At 38.2% G+C, this 21,622-nt stretch overlaps 1 protein-coding gene across 5 annotated transcripts in view; it reads left to right on the forward strand.

Moving 5' to 3' along the window:
• METTL9 (methyltransferase like 9) overlaps positions 1–21,622 on the forward strand; it is a 43,417-nt gene that overhangs the window by 10,403 nt on the left and 11,392 nt on the right. For all 5 annotated transcript variants that reach the window (XM_045542775.1, XM_045542776.1, XM_045542774.1 and 2 more), the window contains exons 2-4: positions 3,743–3,933; positions 8,410–8,619; positions 15,464–15,648. In XM_045542775.1, coding sequence (XP_045398731.1) covers positions 3,743–3,933; positions 8,410–8,619; positions 15,464–15,648 — 586 coding nt within the window. The remainder of the gene's footprint in view (positions 1–3,742; positions 3,934–8,409; positions 8,620–15,463; positions 15,649–21,622) is intronic.

Raw genomic sequence — 21,622 nt, forward strand, 5'->3', positions numbered from 1 at the left:
GTACTCAGTTGTCTTCCTTCATTGCTTGCTTGCTTTTGTGGTAATGCAGTTTTGTGGTTGGTGGGTAGCTTTAACCACTGTTTGCAGAATTGGGTTAAAACAAGGCCTTGTAGAAACCTTGGAGTTTGAGAAATTGATAGAAACTCAGTGACAGCTGTCTCTGTGGTTATCTTTGTTTCTTTCAGGACTTTGTTAGAAACTCCAAATTCTGTTTAGACTATCTGTGATTCTTAACAGTAATTCATTTGAGGAACGTCTATTGTTCGTCTGTATCTGTGCCAGGCACTGAAGTCATGCATTTTTCTTTTTAATTAGAGATAAGGGGTGAGGTCTTGCTATGTTGCCTAGGCTGGACTTGAACTCCTGGGCTCAAGCTGTCCTTCCACCTCAGTCTCCTGGGTACCTGGAACTACAGGCGCTCTCCACTATGCCTGGCTGAAGTCATTAATTGTCCCTACCCTTATGAAGCTCTCAGTCTACCTGGGAAGATAGACACTAAACATGCAATTGTGTACAATTATTCAATTAAATGTTACCAAGGAGACAAATGGAATGTATGAGAGGGTATTAGAACAGGAGGCCTAACCTAGTCTGGAAGGCCAAGGAAAATATGCCTAGAAAATAGGCTGCAGTTGAATTAATCAGGTGAATAGGAGGGGGAGGGATGGTGGTGGGAAATATAGGGGGCAGAGCAAATACCATGTGAGACAGCCATGGGAAAGGAGCCTTCTAGAAAAAGAAAGAGGAGTAGAACACTGTGACATAGGGACCAGGTATCGTGGATTGATAGGGAATGTCAACCAGGTGAGGCTGTGGACACAGAATGGACAAAGGTCATGTAGGGCCTTGTAAGCCAGCCATTTTGAGCATTTTGGATATTATCCTAAGACTCCTGTGAAGCAGGATAGTGACATGATCAGATTTGCATTTAAAAATTTGCATCTTTAAGAGGTTTGCTTATGTTTTCAAATCACTTTTAATTTCTGGAAGATGAAACTGCCACCTACATTTAGATATGTGTGTATTTAAAAAAACACAACTTTATTGAGATATAATTCACATACCGTACAATTTATCCTTTTAAAGAGTACAGTTCATTGGTTTTTAGTATAATCACTGAGTTGTGCAGCCATCACCACTATCCAACTTTGGAATATTTAATTACCCGATAAAGAAACCCTATAGCAGTCACTCCCCATTGCCCCCTTCCCCTAGCCCGTGGCAATTGCAATCGACTTTCTGTCTCTGGATTTGAATATTCTATACATTTCATATAAATCGAATTATATTAATACAATATATGGCCTTTTGTGGCTGGCTTATGTCACTTAGCATAATGTCATTTATGTCAGAATATACTATTGTGTTGTATCTACCACATCTTGTTTCTCCAGTTGATGGAAATTTGAGTTTCTACTTTTTGGCAATTATGAATAATGCTGCTATAGAATTGACACTTGTATTGTGCAAATGATCAGGAAGGACATACATTTCAGCCTTTATTTTTAAAGAGAAGAGCTTTGCGTCTTTTTGTTCTGTAGCACATTCTGTTCAGTAAGCAGTTTCTTTTCTGGAAGACCGGTGTGGCAGTGGAAGACCGGTGTGGCAGTGAATATTCAACCCCATAGGTTAATGTTGACAAATTAAGAGAAATGCTTTAAAAACTTGAGTTTCCTTGTTGGCATTTGAGAGCAATATTTGCAGTTAATGGTGCCAGTTCTTGCTTAGTTTTGGAAGTCAGAGTCCATTATTGTTCTAGTTGTCTGTTGACAAGTGGATGCCAAGGAATTCTTAGCTCCTTTGTTTTCGTATAAGTGACTTCTTGTCTATATTAATAGAATGTACCCGATTGCCTATTATCAAGGTGATGGCTTTCATTTTGATTAGTCATTTCAGAGAATAAAAAGTAAATAAAAGTCAGAATGGCCTCAGTATTACAGAGTTCAGAATGTGTACCAGGAGGTCACGAGTATAATAAAAAATGGTTTATGACCTGCCCTGGAGCATAACTTCAAGCACAGTAAGTATTAAGAATTAGTAAATGATTAAGCAAGAACATTTTCAGACCAAGGAAAAGAGTAGGCGGTGAATGTAAGAAGTTCATAGCTTGTTATATAGGGTGGGCAAGATAAAAATAGCTTTATATAAACTGTTTATATAATAGCAGTTTTGATAGCAGTGGTTGTTAGGTTTATTCCAGGTGGAAACCCGAAGGTTAAATGGCAAATTAGCACAAATTAGTCAACAACTGGAAAGGTTTGGTTTATCCAGTTTAGGGTACAGGGTTTGTAAAATGATTAATTTTTAAAATTTAATGTGCCTGTTTGCTTGTTTGTGTTGGCTTATAACTGGTTCCTTTTATTGTTAGTGTCAGGAATGTTACCCAAGATTTCATTGAATGTTTAGCAAGCTTAGGATGACTGTAAAATTGGTCCACCAATTGTGCAAGCCTTTACAGGACACCTACTGCTGATAAATGGTTGTATTTGTCAGGGAAAGCAAGTTAGTCTTGGCCAATAGACTTCTTATTGGGAAAAATTGGTTATTTCATAGCAGATAATAGATTAATAGTAACTGGTTTACTCTGCAGTTTCATCACTGTACTTAAGGTACCTACTCTTATTTATCAGGCCATGTTAGAGGAATCTCATTGCTACGGTTATTATAGGATTCTCACGGTGTGCTTTATACTGTGTTGAGGACTTGCCAACATTATCTTGTTTAATCATTGTAGTACCCTACCAGGGTAGATAGATAACCAGTGACATCTCTAGTCTACAAATGAGTGAATAGAGGCTCAGAGATTAAGTGATTTGTCCAAGCTCACATGGAATGGCAGAGCCAGGATGTGATTGTGGGGCTGAGTCTAAAGCTGTTGTACAATCTGCTTCCCTACTTCTCTGGTATGCAAACTCTAAGTGAAAATAGAAAACATTTATTATGGAAGATTAAATTTCATCTACAGTTGATGGTCTTGAATTTTGTTCTAAAGAGTGCATTCTGGTTAGAGCCTATTCTTTGAAATCTAGTTCTTAGCGTGTTATTACTTTGTCTTCTCATTGATTGCAGTATGACCTTAAGTAACTTCTTAATCTTTCTTTAGCACACTTTGCCCGGCTGTAAGAATGTCATATGACCTGTTTGTAAAGCAGAGCTCAAGATTTCTAAAGGTCTCTTTTATATAGCCTGTAAGAAGAAAGGCAACTTAATCTGGTTACTGGAGTGTTAAATTCTGTTTCTTACTCTACCATTGATTTCTTTGGTGATTTTTGAGTTAAGTCATTGGATTATGTGACTGTTTTCTTATCTAAAGAAACAAGGTTAATGCTAGCTATTTGTCTTCTGATGTTGGATCTCTGTGAAGGAGAGGCCAACAGAGCTTTTCTAGTCGCAGAGGGTAGAGTGACTAAAGCACTGGGCCAAGAGTCAGACTACCTGGGCTTAAGGTCTGGTTCTGCCACCTACTAAGCTGAATGACTCAAAAGCTTCTTCACCCGTCCCTCACCCTCTCTATCTACCTTGAGGGCAGTTAAGAGAATTAAATGAGAAATCATGTGTGAAGAAGTATTTTATACTTTATAGGTCATATGAATATAAGAGATGATTATCCTCAAAGTACCATGAGATTAGAATATTTGGAAATCTTTGATTTAGTCTTTTGTTTTTTGTTTTTGGATTCTTAGGTGACACCAGTTGTGTTTTAATTTTTGTTTTTCTTTTCTTTTTTTTTTTTTTTTTTTAGTGGTATGTGTGCAACAGAGAGAAATTATGCGAATCACTCCAGGCTGTCTTTGTTCAGAGTTACCTTGATCAAGGAACACAGATCTTCTTAAACAACAGCATTGAGAAATCGGGCTGGCTATTTATCCAATTATATCATTCTTTTGTGTCATCTGTTTTTAGCCTGTTTATGTCTAGGACATCTATCAATGGGTAAGTGAATTTTGGACATTTTTTCTTTATCCTTAGGTTTTAAAAACGAAAAATGAAAAAGAAAAATTATCTTGTTCAACATATTGACTACCTCAGCTACAACACTTCTACTAGTCAAAATCCTTGACAGTTGGTCCAGTGTTCCAGCCTTCTGTAGTTATGCTCTTTCAATTCACTGTAACTTGACAAATAGCCTCATTAGTCTATGTTTTCATGGGAGGAGTTACTTAGGGCTTCTCTGCTTTGATGTACATAGGAATCACCTGGGGATCCTGTTAAAATGCAAATTATGAGTCAGTAAGTCAGGACTGGGCCTGAGATTCTGCATTTTTCTTTAATTTTTTTTTTTTTTGAGACAGAGTCTCTCTCTGTTGCCCAGGCTAGAGTGCTGTGGCGTCATCCTAGCTCACAGCAACCTCAAACTCCTGGGCTTAAGCAATCCTTCTGCCTCAGCCTCCCAAGTAGCTGGGACTACAGACATGTGCCACCATGCCCGGCTAATTTTTTTTCCTATATATATTTTTAGCTGTCCAAATCATTTCTTTCTATTTTTAGTAGAGACGGGGTCTCGCTCTTGCTAAGGCTGGTCTCAAACTCCTGACCTCGAGCGATCCTCCCTCCTTGGCCTCCCAGAGTGCTAGGATTATAGGCGTGAGCCACCGCGCCCAGCTGAGATTCTGCATTTTTAACAAGCTCTCAGGTGATGCCAGTGATGTGGCTGGATGTTGCTGGTTCTGGACCACAGGGTGGCAAGACCGTGGGAACCAAGCCCTTAAGCTGTGGCCCTTAAGCTCTTATGCTTAGCTGTAAGATCTTTGCCTTAAAACACTTCCCAGGAACAAGTATTGTAGGGGGAGCTAATTAATCACTCCAACAATGGGTGATGGCCTGTTTTGAGTGAACAGTACTGCATCGGGTTTTTTTTTTTTTTTTTTTTTTGAGAAAGGGTCTTGCTCTCTTACCTGGGCTAGAGTCCCAGTGGCATCATCATAGCTCACTGCAACCTCACCTGAGCTCAAGCAATCCTCCTACCTCACCCTCTCGAGGAGCTGGGACTACAGGCGTGCACCACCATGCCCAGCTAATTTTTCTATTTTTTGTGGAGATGGGGTCTTGCTATGTTGCTCAGGCTGGTCTCGAACTCCTGGCCTCAAGTGATCTTCCCACCTCGGCCTCCCAAAGTGCTAGGATTACAGGTGTGAGCCACTGCACTCAGCCTATATCTGTTCTTAAATAATGTGTAGAGTTACCAGAATTTTGTAAACTTAGAGTGGAATTCTCTGTCCCCAGAGTGGTTCCCTCATATACATCTGTAGAAGCAGCTTTGGGAATATTTTTAATCCTTTCTTGGCCAAATTTTCAAGCAGTCCCAAGGCTCTAGAATCCAGAAAGCCAAAAAGAAAAGCAGTAGGGCTTGATGCTTAAAAGCCTTGTCAGACCACTAAAGTCACTGGTTGGGCCCACTTTTCTTTTCCCTTGAGGTTTGGAGCCAGTTTCTACAGAATGTCTGGATCCCCAGTCTATCATCTGGTCCTTAAATATGTTTTCAGACACTGCAAGCCATTTCTCAAGATATCTTACTTGATTTTCTTCATTGTTTATATGAAATTGCCATACGTTTGCTTCTGCAAACAGTTGTTATTTTTATATTGGTAGTTGAGTTTATAAAACTCAGTCTGACATTTTTGTTCCTGAAATTTCTCGTACCGAATTTCTGTTCTGTACCATTTATTCTTCCTTTGGAAATCAGATGGGTCACTGTAGAAGAGATTCTTATCCTTTTTTGGGTCCTGTGCCTCTAAATCCCCTCTTCAAAAAGTACTTATATTCAACATTTTGCATATAATTTGGAGGGTTTCAAACCCTGAATCGCTTCCCCTTCCCTCTACCCACTGGACCCTGGTTCAAATTCCCTGCTCTGGAATTTCACAGTTTGATCAAAGGGCAGTGCAATTAATAAGCCCCTTTGGCTTCCCTTATCTATAACTCTTCTGCTTTTTTCTTTTAAATCCCCTTTCCCCCTCAAGTCCTTCTTGCCCTCTGTGTTCTATTCTCAGCTAAGCACAATTTTGAGCTCATTGGTACTTTCCAGCCATGGCAGTGGTAGATTGTTACCATAGGTGACTGTCTCTTACAGAAATAATTATTATGGTACCTTCTTGAATTAACTTGGGGTACTTACCAGTCTTCCTTTATGTTGGAAAAGGGAAGGCCAAGTAAGGAGACGCTTGATAGCTGTTTTCAGAGTTTATTTTATAGGGCAGAGACATACCTACTCCATAGACTCTTAAGTCTAGAGAGAACATAGATTCTGTCCAGAGAACCCAGGATGGTTATTGAACACTAAAGTTACAGACAAATTAGAGAACCATCTCTCTCCACAGTATATATTTACCGGAAACCTTGTATTGGGCTAGGTCAGTGTCTTGGTATTTTAGGTGGGACAGTTCTTCATTGAGTGAGATTGCCCCACACATTGCAGGAAGTCTGACTTCTGGCCTTGCCCACTAGTACCCCCAAGTTATTGTAACTACTCGAAAGTCTCCCATTTACTGCCAGTGCCCCCTAGAGGGCCAAATTGGTCCTGCATGCTAAACACTGGGCTCAGTTGATTGTATTTTTTTGACAGCGTTGACCTTTTTATGGAACCCCTGTTGATATGTTTTTTGCAAATAGGACACTGCCTCCTTCTTCTGTTTGGTACCTTTAAATGTAGAACAGTCATATGGCCTGTGAGCGCTGACCTCAGGTGACCTCCAGCTCTAGAATTTTGTGATCATCCTGTCAAAATTCCTCACATCCCAAGGAGATGGCCCGGGAAGCATGCTGTTTGTAGCTGGGAAAGTTGAAGTGAAGTAACCATTTGTGACTTACTTTTGGTCCTGTGGCAAGTCAGCATCAGCATTTGAAACCTGCCTCCCTCTGCCACGCTGCCTGTGGCCTCTTTCTGCACTGAATCTGGTTTCCGTGTGAAATTTTGTACAGCCATTTCAGTAGGTTCTGTCCCTTTTCTCAGTTTTGCTTGTTTTTCCACCATAAGATGTGAACAAGGGAGGATTAAAAACAACTTGTCTTTTGTTGAGATATGGTTTCCTTTGGTAAGCAGTTGTAGTGGGGTAGCATCACATTTAGTGGGATCTGGCGTCTTTCCCCCTCTCATTCTCCAATTTTTTAGCATTTCTTTGTGGCAGAAGATTTACTGGAAGTATATTATTAAATTTGGTTAAACTCTTCTGTGGCTTTAATGGGAAAAGGGGAGGGGGAATTTTTTACATGAACTCCATTGTGTTTTTCTTGAAACTAGTCTTACCACAAGCACTGTGTTTCATGCATCTTTCCAGTCACTGTATAGCAAACATATTGTACCTATGATTATTTCCAGAAAGCAGCAATACAGTACAGATTTCCCTGCCACTTCTTAGACCAGTGGTTTTCAAACAGATTTCCAGAGTCTAAGGAGGAAGTGCCTGAGGAGCTACTTCAGGCTGCAGAGAAAGGCCTAGAAATGGACTGGCAGCAGCTCCAGGGCTCTCTACCTTATTCCAGCAGCAGCAGCAGCTCTCTTGTCACTTTATATCATGTATGAGTTCCACTTCATTTAAAGAAAAGGTTCTGCTGCTCAAAGGAAGAAGCTTGAGAATCCCTGCCCTAGACAGACTTGGATTTGAGAGCTAGAAAACAAGTCCTAAGGAGGGAGTGCATTTCATTTCCCAAGGTGATGCTTTCACGAGACTTGGTTTGACCTATAGCTGCTTTTCTGAGCATTCTCTTTGATCTCCATTTTAACTCCTCTCAGTCTCTTTTTACAAAGGCATTACCATGATTTTGAATGGTTTTTAGGACCTTTAGAAATAATAGGACCCAGCCAATAGTAAAACATATAAACTGACATAAATACGAATCTGCTTCTTCCATGTAAATTAACTGGTAGCACAGGACCACTCTTTTCTGTTTTTCTCTAGTGTTTCTTAAAAATCGCTTATACTTAAGCTGTTTTTTCTCACCCGTTAGTTCCATATTTGAAATGGCTTTTTTCTCCATTTGATTTCTTTGCCTAGTGTTATTACCTAGCACCACAGTCTGACTCTGTTAGCCTGTCATCTTTTTAAACTGATAAACATGTTTTCTGTTACTCCTTCCATTTTTTCTTCCTATTTTGACTTAAGTTCTTCATGTTCATCTTTTCTTATTTCTTCCTCCTTCCCCTTTTCATCCTTCTTTCTACCTTTTATTTCTTTCCTTCCCCCATGCCTTTTGGGATATTATTTGCAACTCCAAATACAATGACGATGTCTGGAGGTATTTTATTTTATTAGCTTTGCTTTTTTATCATAATATGATTAAAGATAATCCATATTTTAATCATGTAATAAAAATTTTCTAAGTTCAAATGATTTTTGGTGCTATATTCTCTGTGTGTGTATGGGGGATGCTTAATTTGCATAGACTGCTTGATTTTTGTCCTTTTTTTTGCAGGTTGCTAGGAAGAGGCTCAATGTTTGTGTTTTCACCAGATCAGTTTCAGAGACTGCTTAAAATTAATCCCGACTGGAAAACCCATAGACTTCTTGATTTAGGTGCTGGAGATGGAGAAGTCACAAAAATCATGAGCCCTCATTTTGAAGAAATCTATGCCACTGAGCTTTCTGAAACTATGATATGGCAGCTTCAGAAGAAGAAATACAGGTATAATTTTTAGACATGGTTTGGGATGTATTTCTGGTTTTTAGATGTATTTCTTCTTGAATGTCTATTATTTAAAGGGTATAAATCAGAAGTAGTTTTCCATGATTTGAAATTAAAAAAAAATTTTTTTTTCCATATAAAATTAAGTGGAAATTTAGAGAGAAATAATCTTCCCCTGGCAGAGAAGTTGGCACTATAGGGGGGAAAGGATCTGGCGAGAGACAACTTGGAAAAGGCAGATCAGATGTAGGGACATGTTCCCTAATCAGAACCTGGTATTCTTAAATTTTTTTTTCAATTGCAGTAAAATACACATAACAAAATTTACGATTTTAGCCATTTTAAAGTGTACAGTTCAGTGGTACTAAGTACACGTTTGTTGTGCAAGAATCATCACCACCATCCATCTGCAGAACTTTTTTATCTTCCCCAGCTGAAACTCTGTACACAGTAAACAATAACTCTCATTCTCTTCTTCCCCCAGCCCTTTGGAACCAACGTTCTTCTTTCTGTCACTAAGAGTTTGACTACTCTAAGTACCTGATATAAATGGAATCATTCAGTATTTTATGTTTGTGACTGGCTTATTTCACTTAGCATTACGTCTTCAAGGTTCATCCATATTGTAGCATGTGTCAACATTTAAGGCTGAATAATACTCTATTGTATGCATATACCATGTTTTGTTTAGCCATTATCTGTCGATGGACACTTGGGTTGCTTCTACCCTTTGGCTATCATGAATAGTGCTGCTATGAACATGAGTAAACAAATATCTGTGTGAGTCCCTGCTTTCACTTCTTTTGGGTATATATCCAGAAGTGGAATTGCTGGGTCACGTGGTAAGTCTGTGTTTAATTTTTTGAGGAATCGCCGTACTTTTCCATCGCACTTTTCTATAGCAGCTGCACCATTTTACATTCCCACCAGCAATGTACAAGGCTTCCAGTTTCTCTACATCCTTGACAATACTTGGTATTTTCTGTTTTTTTTTTAATGTATAGCCATCGATGATAATGGTTGTGAAATGTTAAATCTTGGTTTTAGGACCGTCTGGTGCTTGAGAGACTTAGGAAGAAGGATATTCTTTATTCAGTATGGATTCTGTTGATTGGAAGATTTCTGTATATTGGCTGAGTATAGAATGGGGGAGGCGAAGCTGGAATCTGCCTCCTTCGCTATGATAGTTTTGGTAAGCCTGGCTCAGCCTTATAGAGAAAGGAGAAAGAGTTATATAATCACTCACTTTCCTATCCACATGTTTCTACTTTTACACACTAACACAAGAGACAGTACCAGTGTAGCTTTTGGAGCAGGACTGGATTGAGCATTTGCAAGACATGGAAATGTTTAGCCTGGAGAAGGGAAGACCATGTAGGAGGGGGGTGGAATGGAATATTTCTGTAAACAGATATTCAATGGGATTTTATATGGAAGGAAAGGATTAAGTGTAGTCTCTGGTATAGTCAGGCACAGCTAAGCCCTAGAAGTTCATTTATAGGTTAGGGAGCTTGTCCTTCCTAATAGCTTGAACATCTAAATCCTTATCACTGTCAGTGTTTCAATAGCTGTTAGGAGGAGACTTACATAGGTGTGAGTTTGAACTAAGTGATTCGTAAGGTCCGCTTTAGCTTTAACAGTCTGTCTCAGGTTAGTTCCTGGTGGGTCTATATAGTGATAATTGAAATATATTCCTTCAATTAGAAATTAATTCACTATTTCAAAACTTGGAATGTTTTGACCTTTGTTAAAACAATGGCTTAAGTCATGCCGAATTCCTAATCTGATTCCTCTTTCCCTCCCACTTTAAAAAATCAGGGCTTTGAAGCCGGGGGAGGAAGGTGTTGGAAACCTGTCTTCAAACGATTGACACCCCCTGCCTTCCCTTGCTTTTATTCTAAATGCCTAAATGGAATTTTCAGTAAAGCTTCAGATGTTTGAATTAATAATATATCTAGAGTTCACATGGTATAGAATCCTAGTAAATGTATCTACCACATAAAAAATACTTAGTTGAATTTTTTTTTCCTAATTTTTTTCCTGCACATATGCCAAAATCTGCAGTTTGGCCTAGATGGGAAATTCATACTGGTTGGCACTCCTTCCATAATATTACTGGTATGGAGTAAAAACATAGTCACAAAAGTGGCAAGTTTTGTGACCATTGGTGCAATTTGAGGTTTTAATGAGGAAGTAGTATCCTATCTAAGTTTAGAGTGCTCCCAACCCATGATGGCAAGGCAGACTTTCAGCTTAATTCCACATTATTTTTGCTTCTTTGTAAGATATATCTATTTTTTGTTTCCCTTCAATATCTGGGCCTACCAAAAACAGGCTTTTGGGCTGGTTGAGGTGGCTTACGCCTGTAAGCCCAATACTTTGGTAGACTGAGGCAGGAGGATTGTTTGAGACCAGGAGTTGGAGACCAGCCTGGGTAACATAGCAAGACTTCATTTCTACAAAAAATGGGCTGGGCATGGTGGCTCATGCTGTAATCCTTTGGGAGGATTGCTTGAGGCCAGGAGTTCAAGACCAGCTTGAGCAACATAGTGAGACCCCCTACAAAGATTACATCTCTACAAAAATTTGAAAAATTAGCTGGGCATAGTGGCATGTGCCTGTAGTCTTAGCTTCTTTGGAGACTGAAGCAGGAGGATCACTTGAGCCCAGGAGTTTGAGGCTGCAGTGAACTATGATGATGCCACTGTACTCTGGGCCCGGCAACAGAGCGAGACCTTGTCTCAATCAATCAATCAATCAATTAGCTGGGTGTGGTGATGCGCGCCTGTATTCCCAGCTTCTTGAGAGGCTGAGACAGGAACATCGCTTGAGCCCAGGAGTTGGAGGTTGCAGTGAGCTATGATCGAACCACTGCACTCACTCTATTCTGGGTGACAGGGCAAGACCCTGTCTCAAAAAACAAAAAACCCCCTCAAAACCACCCAAACAGGCTTTTTAATAAAGGTTCTGGATGATATTTTTGACATAGGTAAGTAAACAGAAAATGGCCATGTTTTTCCATTGTATTGCCAAGATGTCATTGTTTATGCCAGACAACCCTATTATAAAATTTGAGGATGTGGCTTTCATTTTTAAAGCAAAACAACAACTTTTTTGGTGTTTTTTAAATTTAAGGTTTATCAAAATACTGATTGCTTTATCATTCTTTAAGGAAAAAGGTATTTTAAGTCCTCCTGGAAGGAAAACTCTTACTTATTACCTCATTTTCTTGAAAATGATAACGCCTTAAACTCTGCTTCTAGGGTTAGAAATGCTGTTTTAGAAAAGCTATAGACATAGGAAAGAATTATGCAATTAATTCTTGGTTATGTGCAATTATGAACAATTCTGTAATTCAAATGACAATAAATAAAGAACTATTTTCCTTTGGCAGAAAGAAATTTTGGCAGCATGTTTACCTTTCTCAGTCTGCTTTACCAAAAGTTGATGTTAAAATTAGTTTGCATACTGTAAATGGTGGTTAGTAGATGGTGAAGGAAACAAGTGTGCGGCAAGAAGCTGCAACAGTGATGGGGATATTGGAATTAACTCTGCTCAGGTAGTTCTTATGCTGGTAATCAAAAAGGAGTTATGTATACATTATTCATACCAGAGAATAAAGGTTTTTTTTTTTAAAGAGACAGGGTCTTGCTCTGTGGCCCAGGCTGGGCACAATCATAGTTCATTCACTGCAACCTCAAACTTCTGGGCTCAAGTGATCTTCCTGCCTCAGCCTCCTGAGTAGCTGGGACTATAGGCATGCACCACCATGCCCAGCTCATTTAAAAAAAATTTTTTTGTAAAGACAGGGTCACCTTGTTGCTCAGGCTGGTCTGGAACTCCTGGCCTCCCAGAGTGCTGGGATTATAGGCATGGGCCACTGTGCCCAGTCCAGAACAAAGATTTTTTTTTTTTTTTTTTTTGGAGACAGAGTCTCGCTCTTTTGCCCTGGCTAGAGTGCTGTGGCGTCAGTCTAGGTCACAGCAACCTCAAACTCCTGGGCTTAAGCGATCCTTCTGCCTCAGCCTCCCAAGTAGCTGGGACTACAGGCATGCGCCACCATGCCCGGCTAATTTTTTATATATATGTATATTTTTTAGTTGTCCATATGCTTTCTTTCTATTTTTAGTAGAGACGGGGTCTCGCTCTTGCTCAGGCTGGTCTCGAACCCCTGAACTCAAACAATCCACCTGCCTCGGCCTCCCAAGTACTAGGATTACAGGCGTGAGCCACGGCACCCAGCCAAGAACAAAGGTTTTTAATGTAAATTTGAAAGATGCTTAACTTTTAATCACTCTATGTAGGTTTGGGATCTTTCTTATAAAGAAAATATTGTTGAGAATTCTGTTTCACGTGTTCATATCCTCTTTATTTTCTTATTAAGACTGAAGTACAGATTGCCATTCACTCTCAACCTTCTAGGATGGAAGGGCTTATTCAAAGAATGTTGTCAGGTCTTTCTTACCTTACATGGAGAGTGCAGGTTCATTGACCTGAATAACGTACTAGAATTTCCAAGTTGAAATTTCTACTCTGCCAGCGATTTGCTTTGTGAACTTGGACAAGTCACTTATTTCATTTTCTCATAAAAGAGGAAAATTCTGATAACTTACTAGGATTCCTGGGCTAATAACTTATTAGGATTCCTGCAGTTGGAGCAGGGCTAATATATTTGTCTTCCTTAATGGAATTGAGTTTATAAATAAAAATCACAAAATAGAAGTAAAGATGAAGTTGAGCTTCTATAGGTATAGGTTTAACTGTCCCAGCCTTAAAGTCCTAATTTTCTGTTATAAGTATGTATTTTTCTCTTTCAGAATTGCCAACATGGAAACTACCTATCTGAAGCTATTTCTGAGGTAGATTTAGTGAGATTATTCTAGATTAAAATGTACTGAAGCTGTTTGGCTTCTGCTTCATTGTAGATAGACATAAGATTTTGTTTTGTTTTTTAAATCAAGTATAAAATTTGTTCTTTATATTTTATTATTTTAAATTGGCTGGTTAGCAAAAGCATTAATATACAAATAGTTCTTTTAAATTCATTTCACTTCTTAAAATAGGAATTGTTGAAAGTTTTATCATGAAAGTAGAATCTTCTCAGTGTTTTGAAACTCTTCTTTGAATAAATTTAGTTTTTAAAATTATTATTGTAGTTGACGTCCATACAGCAAAGTGATTTTGAAGCTCTAATGCCCTACTTATTTCAAACAATATGTAGTATGGTAAAACACCTGTAAGACGAAGGAATCTGACCAGTCCCTTGAAGTTTGTTAGTCTGTTGTTTGGAAGAGGCTTTAGTTTTATAAAAGTATAGATTAAAAAGAAGATGCAGCTGTGAGTGGTTTGTGTTCTTTTTATTCTACTATTCAGAAATGCAATAAAATATCATGCTAATGAGTTTTTTCAAAACAGCTCTCATTATACTTTTAGAATTTTCTAAAATAGCTCTATTGTATCTGTTCAGCATACTTACCAAAGATCCTTTTTCTTGTTTCCTTTTTCACCTGCCTCTATCATACCTTGTCTCACCTATCACATTCTGATTGGTATTAACCAGGCAGGAGTAAGTAATTTGTAGAATTGCCTTAATGGTGTGGCTAACAAAGACTCATGGTATAAAAACTCTCCCTTCTGTATATAAAAACGTTGTAGAGCAGCAGTCTTCAACCTTTTTGGCACTAGGGACCAGTTTCATGGAAGATAATTTTTCCACGGGGCGGGGGGGGGGGTGAAGGGGGATGGTTTCGGGTTGATTCAAGCGCATTACATTTATTGTGCAGTCAAACCTCTCTGCTAATGATAATCTGTATTTACAGCCACTCCCCAGTGCTAGCATCACTGCCTCAGCTCCACCTCAGATTATCAGGCATTAGATTCTCATAAAGAGCACGAAACCTAGATCCCTCACATGTGCAATTTATAGTAGGGTTCGAGCTCCCATGAGAATCTAATGCCCCTGCTGATCTTACAGGAGGTGGAGCTCAGACGGTGATTCAAGCTATTGGGAGCAGCTGTAAATACAGATAAAGCTTTCCTCACTCACCTGCTGCCCGCCTGCTGCTGTATGGCCCGATTCCTAACAGGCCATGGACTGGTGCCTGTCTGTGGCCTGGGGGGTGGGGACCACAGTTGTAGAGGACTAAAAATGTTCTCTACAATTAGTGTGTGTGTGTGTGTGTGTGTGTATGTGAGAGAGAGAGAAAGGGAGAAATAATTGAGGGTTGAAAGTTTTTAAACCATGTTCTTTACTTACAGTTTTAATGGGATATACTGTGCTTTATTTATTTTTTTTATGTATAGTTATTCAGATATAAAGATTTCTAGAGTATGAAATTATATCTCTCTTCTGGGAACAGAGATGTGCTCAAAAGGTCATAGGTTATAAGTGGAAATTATATCGCCCCCAGCCACTCTCAACAATAGGAGAGACCCTAGGAATAGAAAACATGAATGTATAACATATTTTATGATTAAATTCCAAGGAATGTTAAAAAGCAGGACTGTTTTGTTCATTGACTGGTGTTTAAGAATTTGATGTGTTAGTTTCATAACTGTTTTTATCAGCTTTTGTCTTTGTATTTGTTAAACTTATGATAAGTTCTTGTAAAGGAAATGTTGTATGTTTTGAGATTTGGAAATAGCTTAAATGTCAAATTTAAAGAAATATAGTTGTTGTTTTTCTTTTGCTTGGCCATTTTATTACTGCAAATATAAATGAGAAGATTCTGAATTTACTGTGATTTAGAAGGACAAGGTTAGAGCTTCTACTGGCATCTTGATTATTTTTAAAGATGTCTTTGAAGGGGAGTTATATTAATCCAGGTATTTCTCATTTTTCCAGAGTACTTGGTATAAATGAATGGCAGAATACAGGGTTCCAGTATGATGTCATCAGCTGCTTGAATTTGCTGGACCGCTGTGATCAGCCCCTGACTTTGTTAAAAGATATCAGAAGTGTCTTGGAGCCAACTAGAGGCAGGGTCATCCTTGCCCTGGTCCTTCCCTTCCATCCCTATGTGGAAAACGGTAAGTGTGGTCAGGCTAGCTCTTGTCGGGGATAGCTGCAGTAGGTATTTGTGATTTTATGGTGTGCACAATTAAACATTGTCTAGTGTTTCTTAGAATAGCCTGGAATTTAAAATAAGACAGTTAATTCATGTAAAATATCACCTTGGTTAATGTTCATCTTAAGGTGGATTTTATAGAACTCTGGCACTTCCTTTGCAGTGGTAATAATTAATACTCAGCTGGGTCTGACTGCTCAAAATTGAAAGCCTGAAAGGTGTCTGTATCTCTGGTTTTAAATGGAGCTTGAACCATTTACATATTAGCTTATAAACTGAATCAAGTAATAAATGATGCCTTTTAATCTACTCATATACTTGCTGAATGTCATGGCTGTTTTGTTTTGCATTTTGCATCTCTTATCCCAGACTATAAAAATGATAAATGCTGTTTTCTGTTTTTCTATTTGAAGACCATTTGCGTTCTAGCATGTATCATTTCTGTGTGTAACGTTTGATTTTTTGATTGCACGGTCTTGCTGTTCAACGATGCTGAATGAAGAATGCATTAGAAGAAATGGATTCATTTCATATCACTTCCTATTTACTATAATTAGTGTGACAGTTAGCTTATGTGGTTTGTATTTTAGGTCATCTTGAAAGTTATGACTTTAAGTCTGCTTTACATTTTTGTAAGTTAATGTGTGTATATTAATATAAAATTATTTATCGTATAAGTAATACATGTTACTATTTAAAAATCTTCAGTTTTTCTATTCTACTACCTAGTTTGACCTTGGCTTTAAAAACTTAAGGGCTCAACAGAAGTTTTTAAGGAATCCAACACTATTTTTTGCAAGTGTCATAGTTACTGAATACCATAAAAATCTCTGTCTTAAGGAATAACACTCATGTTTCTTGTAACCATGGAGTTCTGTATGGATTTGTGTTATCACTTGCTTGCTCCTTAGTTTCTTCTTGTCCTTATTCCTCCCAGCCCCCCAGGTCTTAGTCTCTTCAGATTTAATGCTTGTCTTAACATTTGCCAAATCGTTTGAGATTTGTGTTGATGGTGGGGAAGATGGGGAATTCTTGAGACGTGGAAGAGAACAGATAGAACAGATGTCCCGTCTCCCGTGTTATATTACATTCCTGTTGTTGAATAGTTTGTCATGGTAAAGAAAAAATCTGCTTTAAGTGTGTGTCCATATATCATATATGTCCATATATGTTACACAGTGAAAAAAGTCTAGTAAATGTCCTCCTTGGTGATGCAGCAACCTGATCTTATTTCAGTGCTATTCAGTGTGTAATTAAGCCTCAGCTCCATCTCTCTTCATCGCACTCACTAGTCATCAGTTTGTAAGGTCCCGGCTTCCTGTGTCCTGTTGGGCAACCACAGGACAGAACTTTAATGCTACTTCCTGGCATAGCAGGAGGTGGAAGAGCAGGGGGAAGAAACATCAGTTAAACCACGACTTTTATTTCCTTGTGTTTCTGACACTAAAAATGGAAAGGAAGTCAAACTAGACAAGAGGGCAGTCTCCACTAAGGATTGAAAACAAGCTCCTTGATTGTGGATGTACAGAGCTGCCTGTTGAGTCTAAGGATTCTGGCATGTGACACATTGCAAACCTGAGACAAGAAGCCTTGTTGCTATGGGTGACCCTTAGTGACCTATAAATTTTGCAGACTGCTCCACGGCACTCTATTATTGCTTCCTTTCTCGAAGTCACTAATTAGATCCTGATGATTTTCATGTGAAACTGTGAGGAGTGGGAGGTACAAAATGGTCTTGCTGTGTGAATTCATGAATACTGGGACTGTTTTAAGGATATCTGAGTGTGCTTTGCTTAATTTATTTTTTAACAAAAAGCAGTTGTAGGTGAAATGATTACTTGTATAATTTTTTTTGGCAAATATCTTGAAGTGGAACCACAACAATTTTGTTACTTAGGTTAATTTGGGAAAAAACAAAATGCAAAAATGCATCTTTCTAATCCGTTAATATAGTTTATTTGGTTTACTGGCCCAGTTTTGGTTAGGGGTTGTTAAATCTAGTGAGAATCTAGTGAGATAGTCTATGCAAATACAGGTCTTTGTGTACATTAAAGAACTATTTATACAGCCCTTTGGCAACTTTATAACTTTTTCCTGGGGTCATTGGTCTAGTTAAATTAGACATGTTTAGTCTTAAAGCTGTCATCCATGTAGATATTGAGAATTGTTTTAAGTGCTAAAAAAAGGAAAAGTATGTAATCAAGAAAAGGAGAATTCCATTATAAAAATGAAAATTTAATGACATTTAATTTTTCAAAATTGTAATTTTTATTAAAAAGTAATTCAGGGTAAAAGTTCAAGCAGCTTGCAATAGGGTGTACAATGAAAAGTTTCTTATCCACTCCAGTTCCACAATCTTGTTCAGGTATCTTAAATATTCTTCAAAGGATAGTCTACACAAATATAAGTATGTATGTACATTAAGAAATTATTTATACAGATAGAAGCCCATTATAAATGCTTCTGTTGCCTTTTTCCGCTTAAATGTGTGTGAAACAGTATTTCTTACCAGTGCCTCCTGGCTCATGATAGCCAATTGTTACATTGGTAGGAATTTAGTGAACCGGTTGTTAAAGGTGGCTAGTGTGGAAATTGACCACGTATTTATACCATGGAAATTGGTGAACGCTACAAATAGCCTCCACCTTCTCCAGGCTGGGTGTGAAGACTTACCAGCACACTGCCGCAGTGTGCAGCTTTACTTGGGGAGGCCCTGTTGATGCCCTTTGAGATACTAGCATTTGGCAGACATTTCTGTCTTATTTCTAACTTTAATGAAAATATTTCTGCTTTAAATATTATGCAGTTTTTTTTTGACTTGAGTTTGATGTTGTTTGGCTTGAGATAGTACGTTTTTAAAATCCTGTTTTATTAAGAGCTTAAAAAATTTTGTCACTTAAGTTTTCAACATCTATGGAGGATGGTCATATTGTTTTTCCTTCCTTGACTTAGGAAATTAATAGTTCTTTCCAGATCTCTCTCTCTCTCTCTCTCTCTCTGTCTCTGTCTCTCTCTCTCTGTCTTCCCACCCTTGATTTCTGGGGGCTTAAACTCAATAGTCTTTTTTTTTTCCTTCTTCCCAGACACTGGGTTTTACTCTGTCGCCCAGGCTAGAGTTCAGGGGCATGATCATAGCTCACTGCAGCTTCAAACTCCTGGGCTCAAGTGATCCTCCTGCCTCAGCCTTTAGAGTAGCTGGGGCTATAGTTGTGTGCCACCATGCCCAGCTAATTTTTAAAATTATTTTTTGTAGAGATGGGGTCTTGTTATGTTGCCCAGGCTGGTCTGGAACTCCTGGGCTCAAGCAACCCTCCTTGCTTTGGCCTCCCAAAGTGCTTGGGATTATAGGTGTGAACCACTGTTCTCAGCTGATAGTCTTTTTTTTTTTCCTTAAATGTATCACTAGATTCTATTTACAAAAATTCAAAATAAAAATAGGAGCATTTATATTATTGATAATGATACTTGTTCTGCACCTGATCATTTTTTTTAATTTATGTGATTTATATGGAGGGCAGATATTATCTTTTGTTATGTTTTGATATCAATGTTCTGATGTTGTGAAAAATAATATGGAACATTATGCTCTATATTCTGTTCTTTGAAAGTTTGGTAGAATTCTCTTGTTAAACTATCTAGGCCTGTGCTTTTTGGGTGGTGAAGCCCTGTGGAAACTTTCTTACTTTCTTCTGGGGCCACTGGTCTGATTAAATTAAACATTAAAGTCTTAAAGCTCTCAGCAGTCTAAATAGAAATAAGCAAGACTCTGACAACTGTTTTGTGGAAAGACCTTGGGTTTGGGGGGCTGACCCCTGTTTGAAATATGGATTACTTGAGCCTCTCATTGATCTTAACTGTTTCATCTGCAAAAAAAAGGGCTAATACCTACTTTGAGGCTTATTGTGAGAATTAAATAATCTAACATATACGACAGTGCCCAGCTGTGTCTGTCTCATTATTGATATTTAATAAATGTTAGATTTATTTCATTCTATCCTGTTCTATTACTTTGTTAATTGTAGCTTTATTGATTCTAGTTGGTCACAGTTTTTCAGATTGAAATAATTGTATCTTTTAGATCTGTCTGAAACTCTTAACAATAATCAGAATTTGAAGTCTTCTTTCTGCATTTTAACTTTTTCTCAAAGTCTGTGCATTCTCCATTGTTTTATGTTAATTGATGCCACAGAGACTTAACTGTCTGCCTAATAGCCAGGATTTTAGATTCTCTCAAGACTTACATAGTATGAAAAACAAATTACTTATTTTAAAAATCCTGTTAGCATCTTTTGGTATGTGGTTTAAGTGCTCTTTTCTAGAGGGTGTGTAGACACTAGAACATGTCTCTGTTTCCCTGTTAAAGTTGTGTTATGGACTGCATGTTTGCATCCCCCCAATTCATGTGTTGAAACCTCTCTCTCCCCCCATTGTGATGGCATTAGGAGATGAGGCCTTTGGGAGGTAATTAAGATTGGCTGAGGACGGAGCCCTCATGAATGTGAGTAGTACACTTAAAAGAGTTCTGAGAGTCCTTGCTTCTCCCTGCTCTCTGCCACGTGAGTGTATAATAATAAGTCAGCAGTCTGCAGCTGGGAAGAGGGTCCTTACCAGAACCCAACCGTTCTGGCATCCTGATCTCAGACTGCCAGCCTCTGGAACTGTGAGAAGTAAATTTCTGTTGTTTATAAGCTACCCAGTCTTTGGTAATTTGTTATAGCAGCCCAAACTAGTAATAAAACAAATTGTTTCAGTATTATTCGCTTTTCATTGTCATGGGAAATTCAAATCTAATCAGAAAACTATAGCTTAATCTTTTCCAGAGAATATTCTTCTGGATGCTCAGATAGCAGGAAAATTAATAGTGTTAGGGATTCAATGAACAGTCTATGGAAAGGGGTGAGGGTGATGTCTAGGAAGTGAAGTGTGCCACACATCTCAGTTGGCATGCTGAAAGGGTATTTTTCCATAGAAACATTGTTCAATTGCATTTTTATATAAACACATTTGAAGGCTTACTATGTACCAGGTAGTGCTAGGCAGTGGAAATACAAAGATAAATGGGAATTGTGCTTCTACTTTTAAAACACAGAGTAATATAGAAAGTAGATGTAAAGAGATGATGGCAGGATGGTGTGATAAGAAATATGACGAAGTACCATAGGGTTAGAGAAAGAAAGTTCCATTAAATGTTGGGGGAGTTAGGGAAGGTTTCATGTTGGGGCTGACATTTGAGCTTTGTTTGTATCTGAAGCATTTTACCAGGCAGAGGGGAAGAGCACATTCAAAAGCATGAGGGTGTGAACAAGATCCGGGGATAGGGTAGGGTAGGGCAAGTTGTGTGACCCAAGGATAATATGCAAAAGAGGCCTTTGATTGCATAATAATGTGGTGCTTGATAAATATTGTTGGCTTGGTGGATGAATAAATGAATATTATATACACTTCAGACATGACTTAGACAAATAGAACTCCTTTCTTTTGGAAAGTGGATCCCTTAAAAATCAATCTTTGAAACACAGTCTTTATATTTGGGAAAGGCACATTCTGAATCAAATATTAGTTCATCTTAGAGATTTTGTCTCCTTGTTAGCTACACAAAGAACAGCGTATTTTCAGCTCTGGAATTAAGTACCAAAATGTAATGACTCCCAGAAATGGAAAGTAAATGGTGTCTAATTCAACACTTCTATTCATCTAGATGGAATTAGTGCTTGCCAATGTTTTTACAATCTAGTTTAGAAGTTCATTTATTTCACCTGAGCCAGTGGTCTCAAAGTGTGGGGGTATACACCCCAGAGAGTACACAAGACAATTTATTTTTGAGTAGGAGGAAAATATTAGCATTTCTATTTATATTGCCATTTATGCCATTGCTTAATTTGTTTTTCTATATAAGATACAAACATACATAGCCACACATACACATACATGCATAC

The sequence above is a fragment of the Lemur catta genome, chromosome 2 (genome assembly GCF_020740605.2).
Source record: "Lemur catta isolate mLemCat1 chromosome 2, mLemCat1.pri, whole genome shotgun sequence".
Lineage (NCBI taxonomy): Eukaryota > Metazoa > Chordata > Mammalia > Primates > Lemuridae > Lemur > Lemur catta.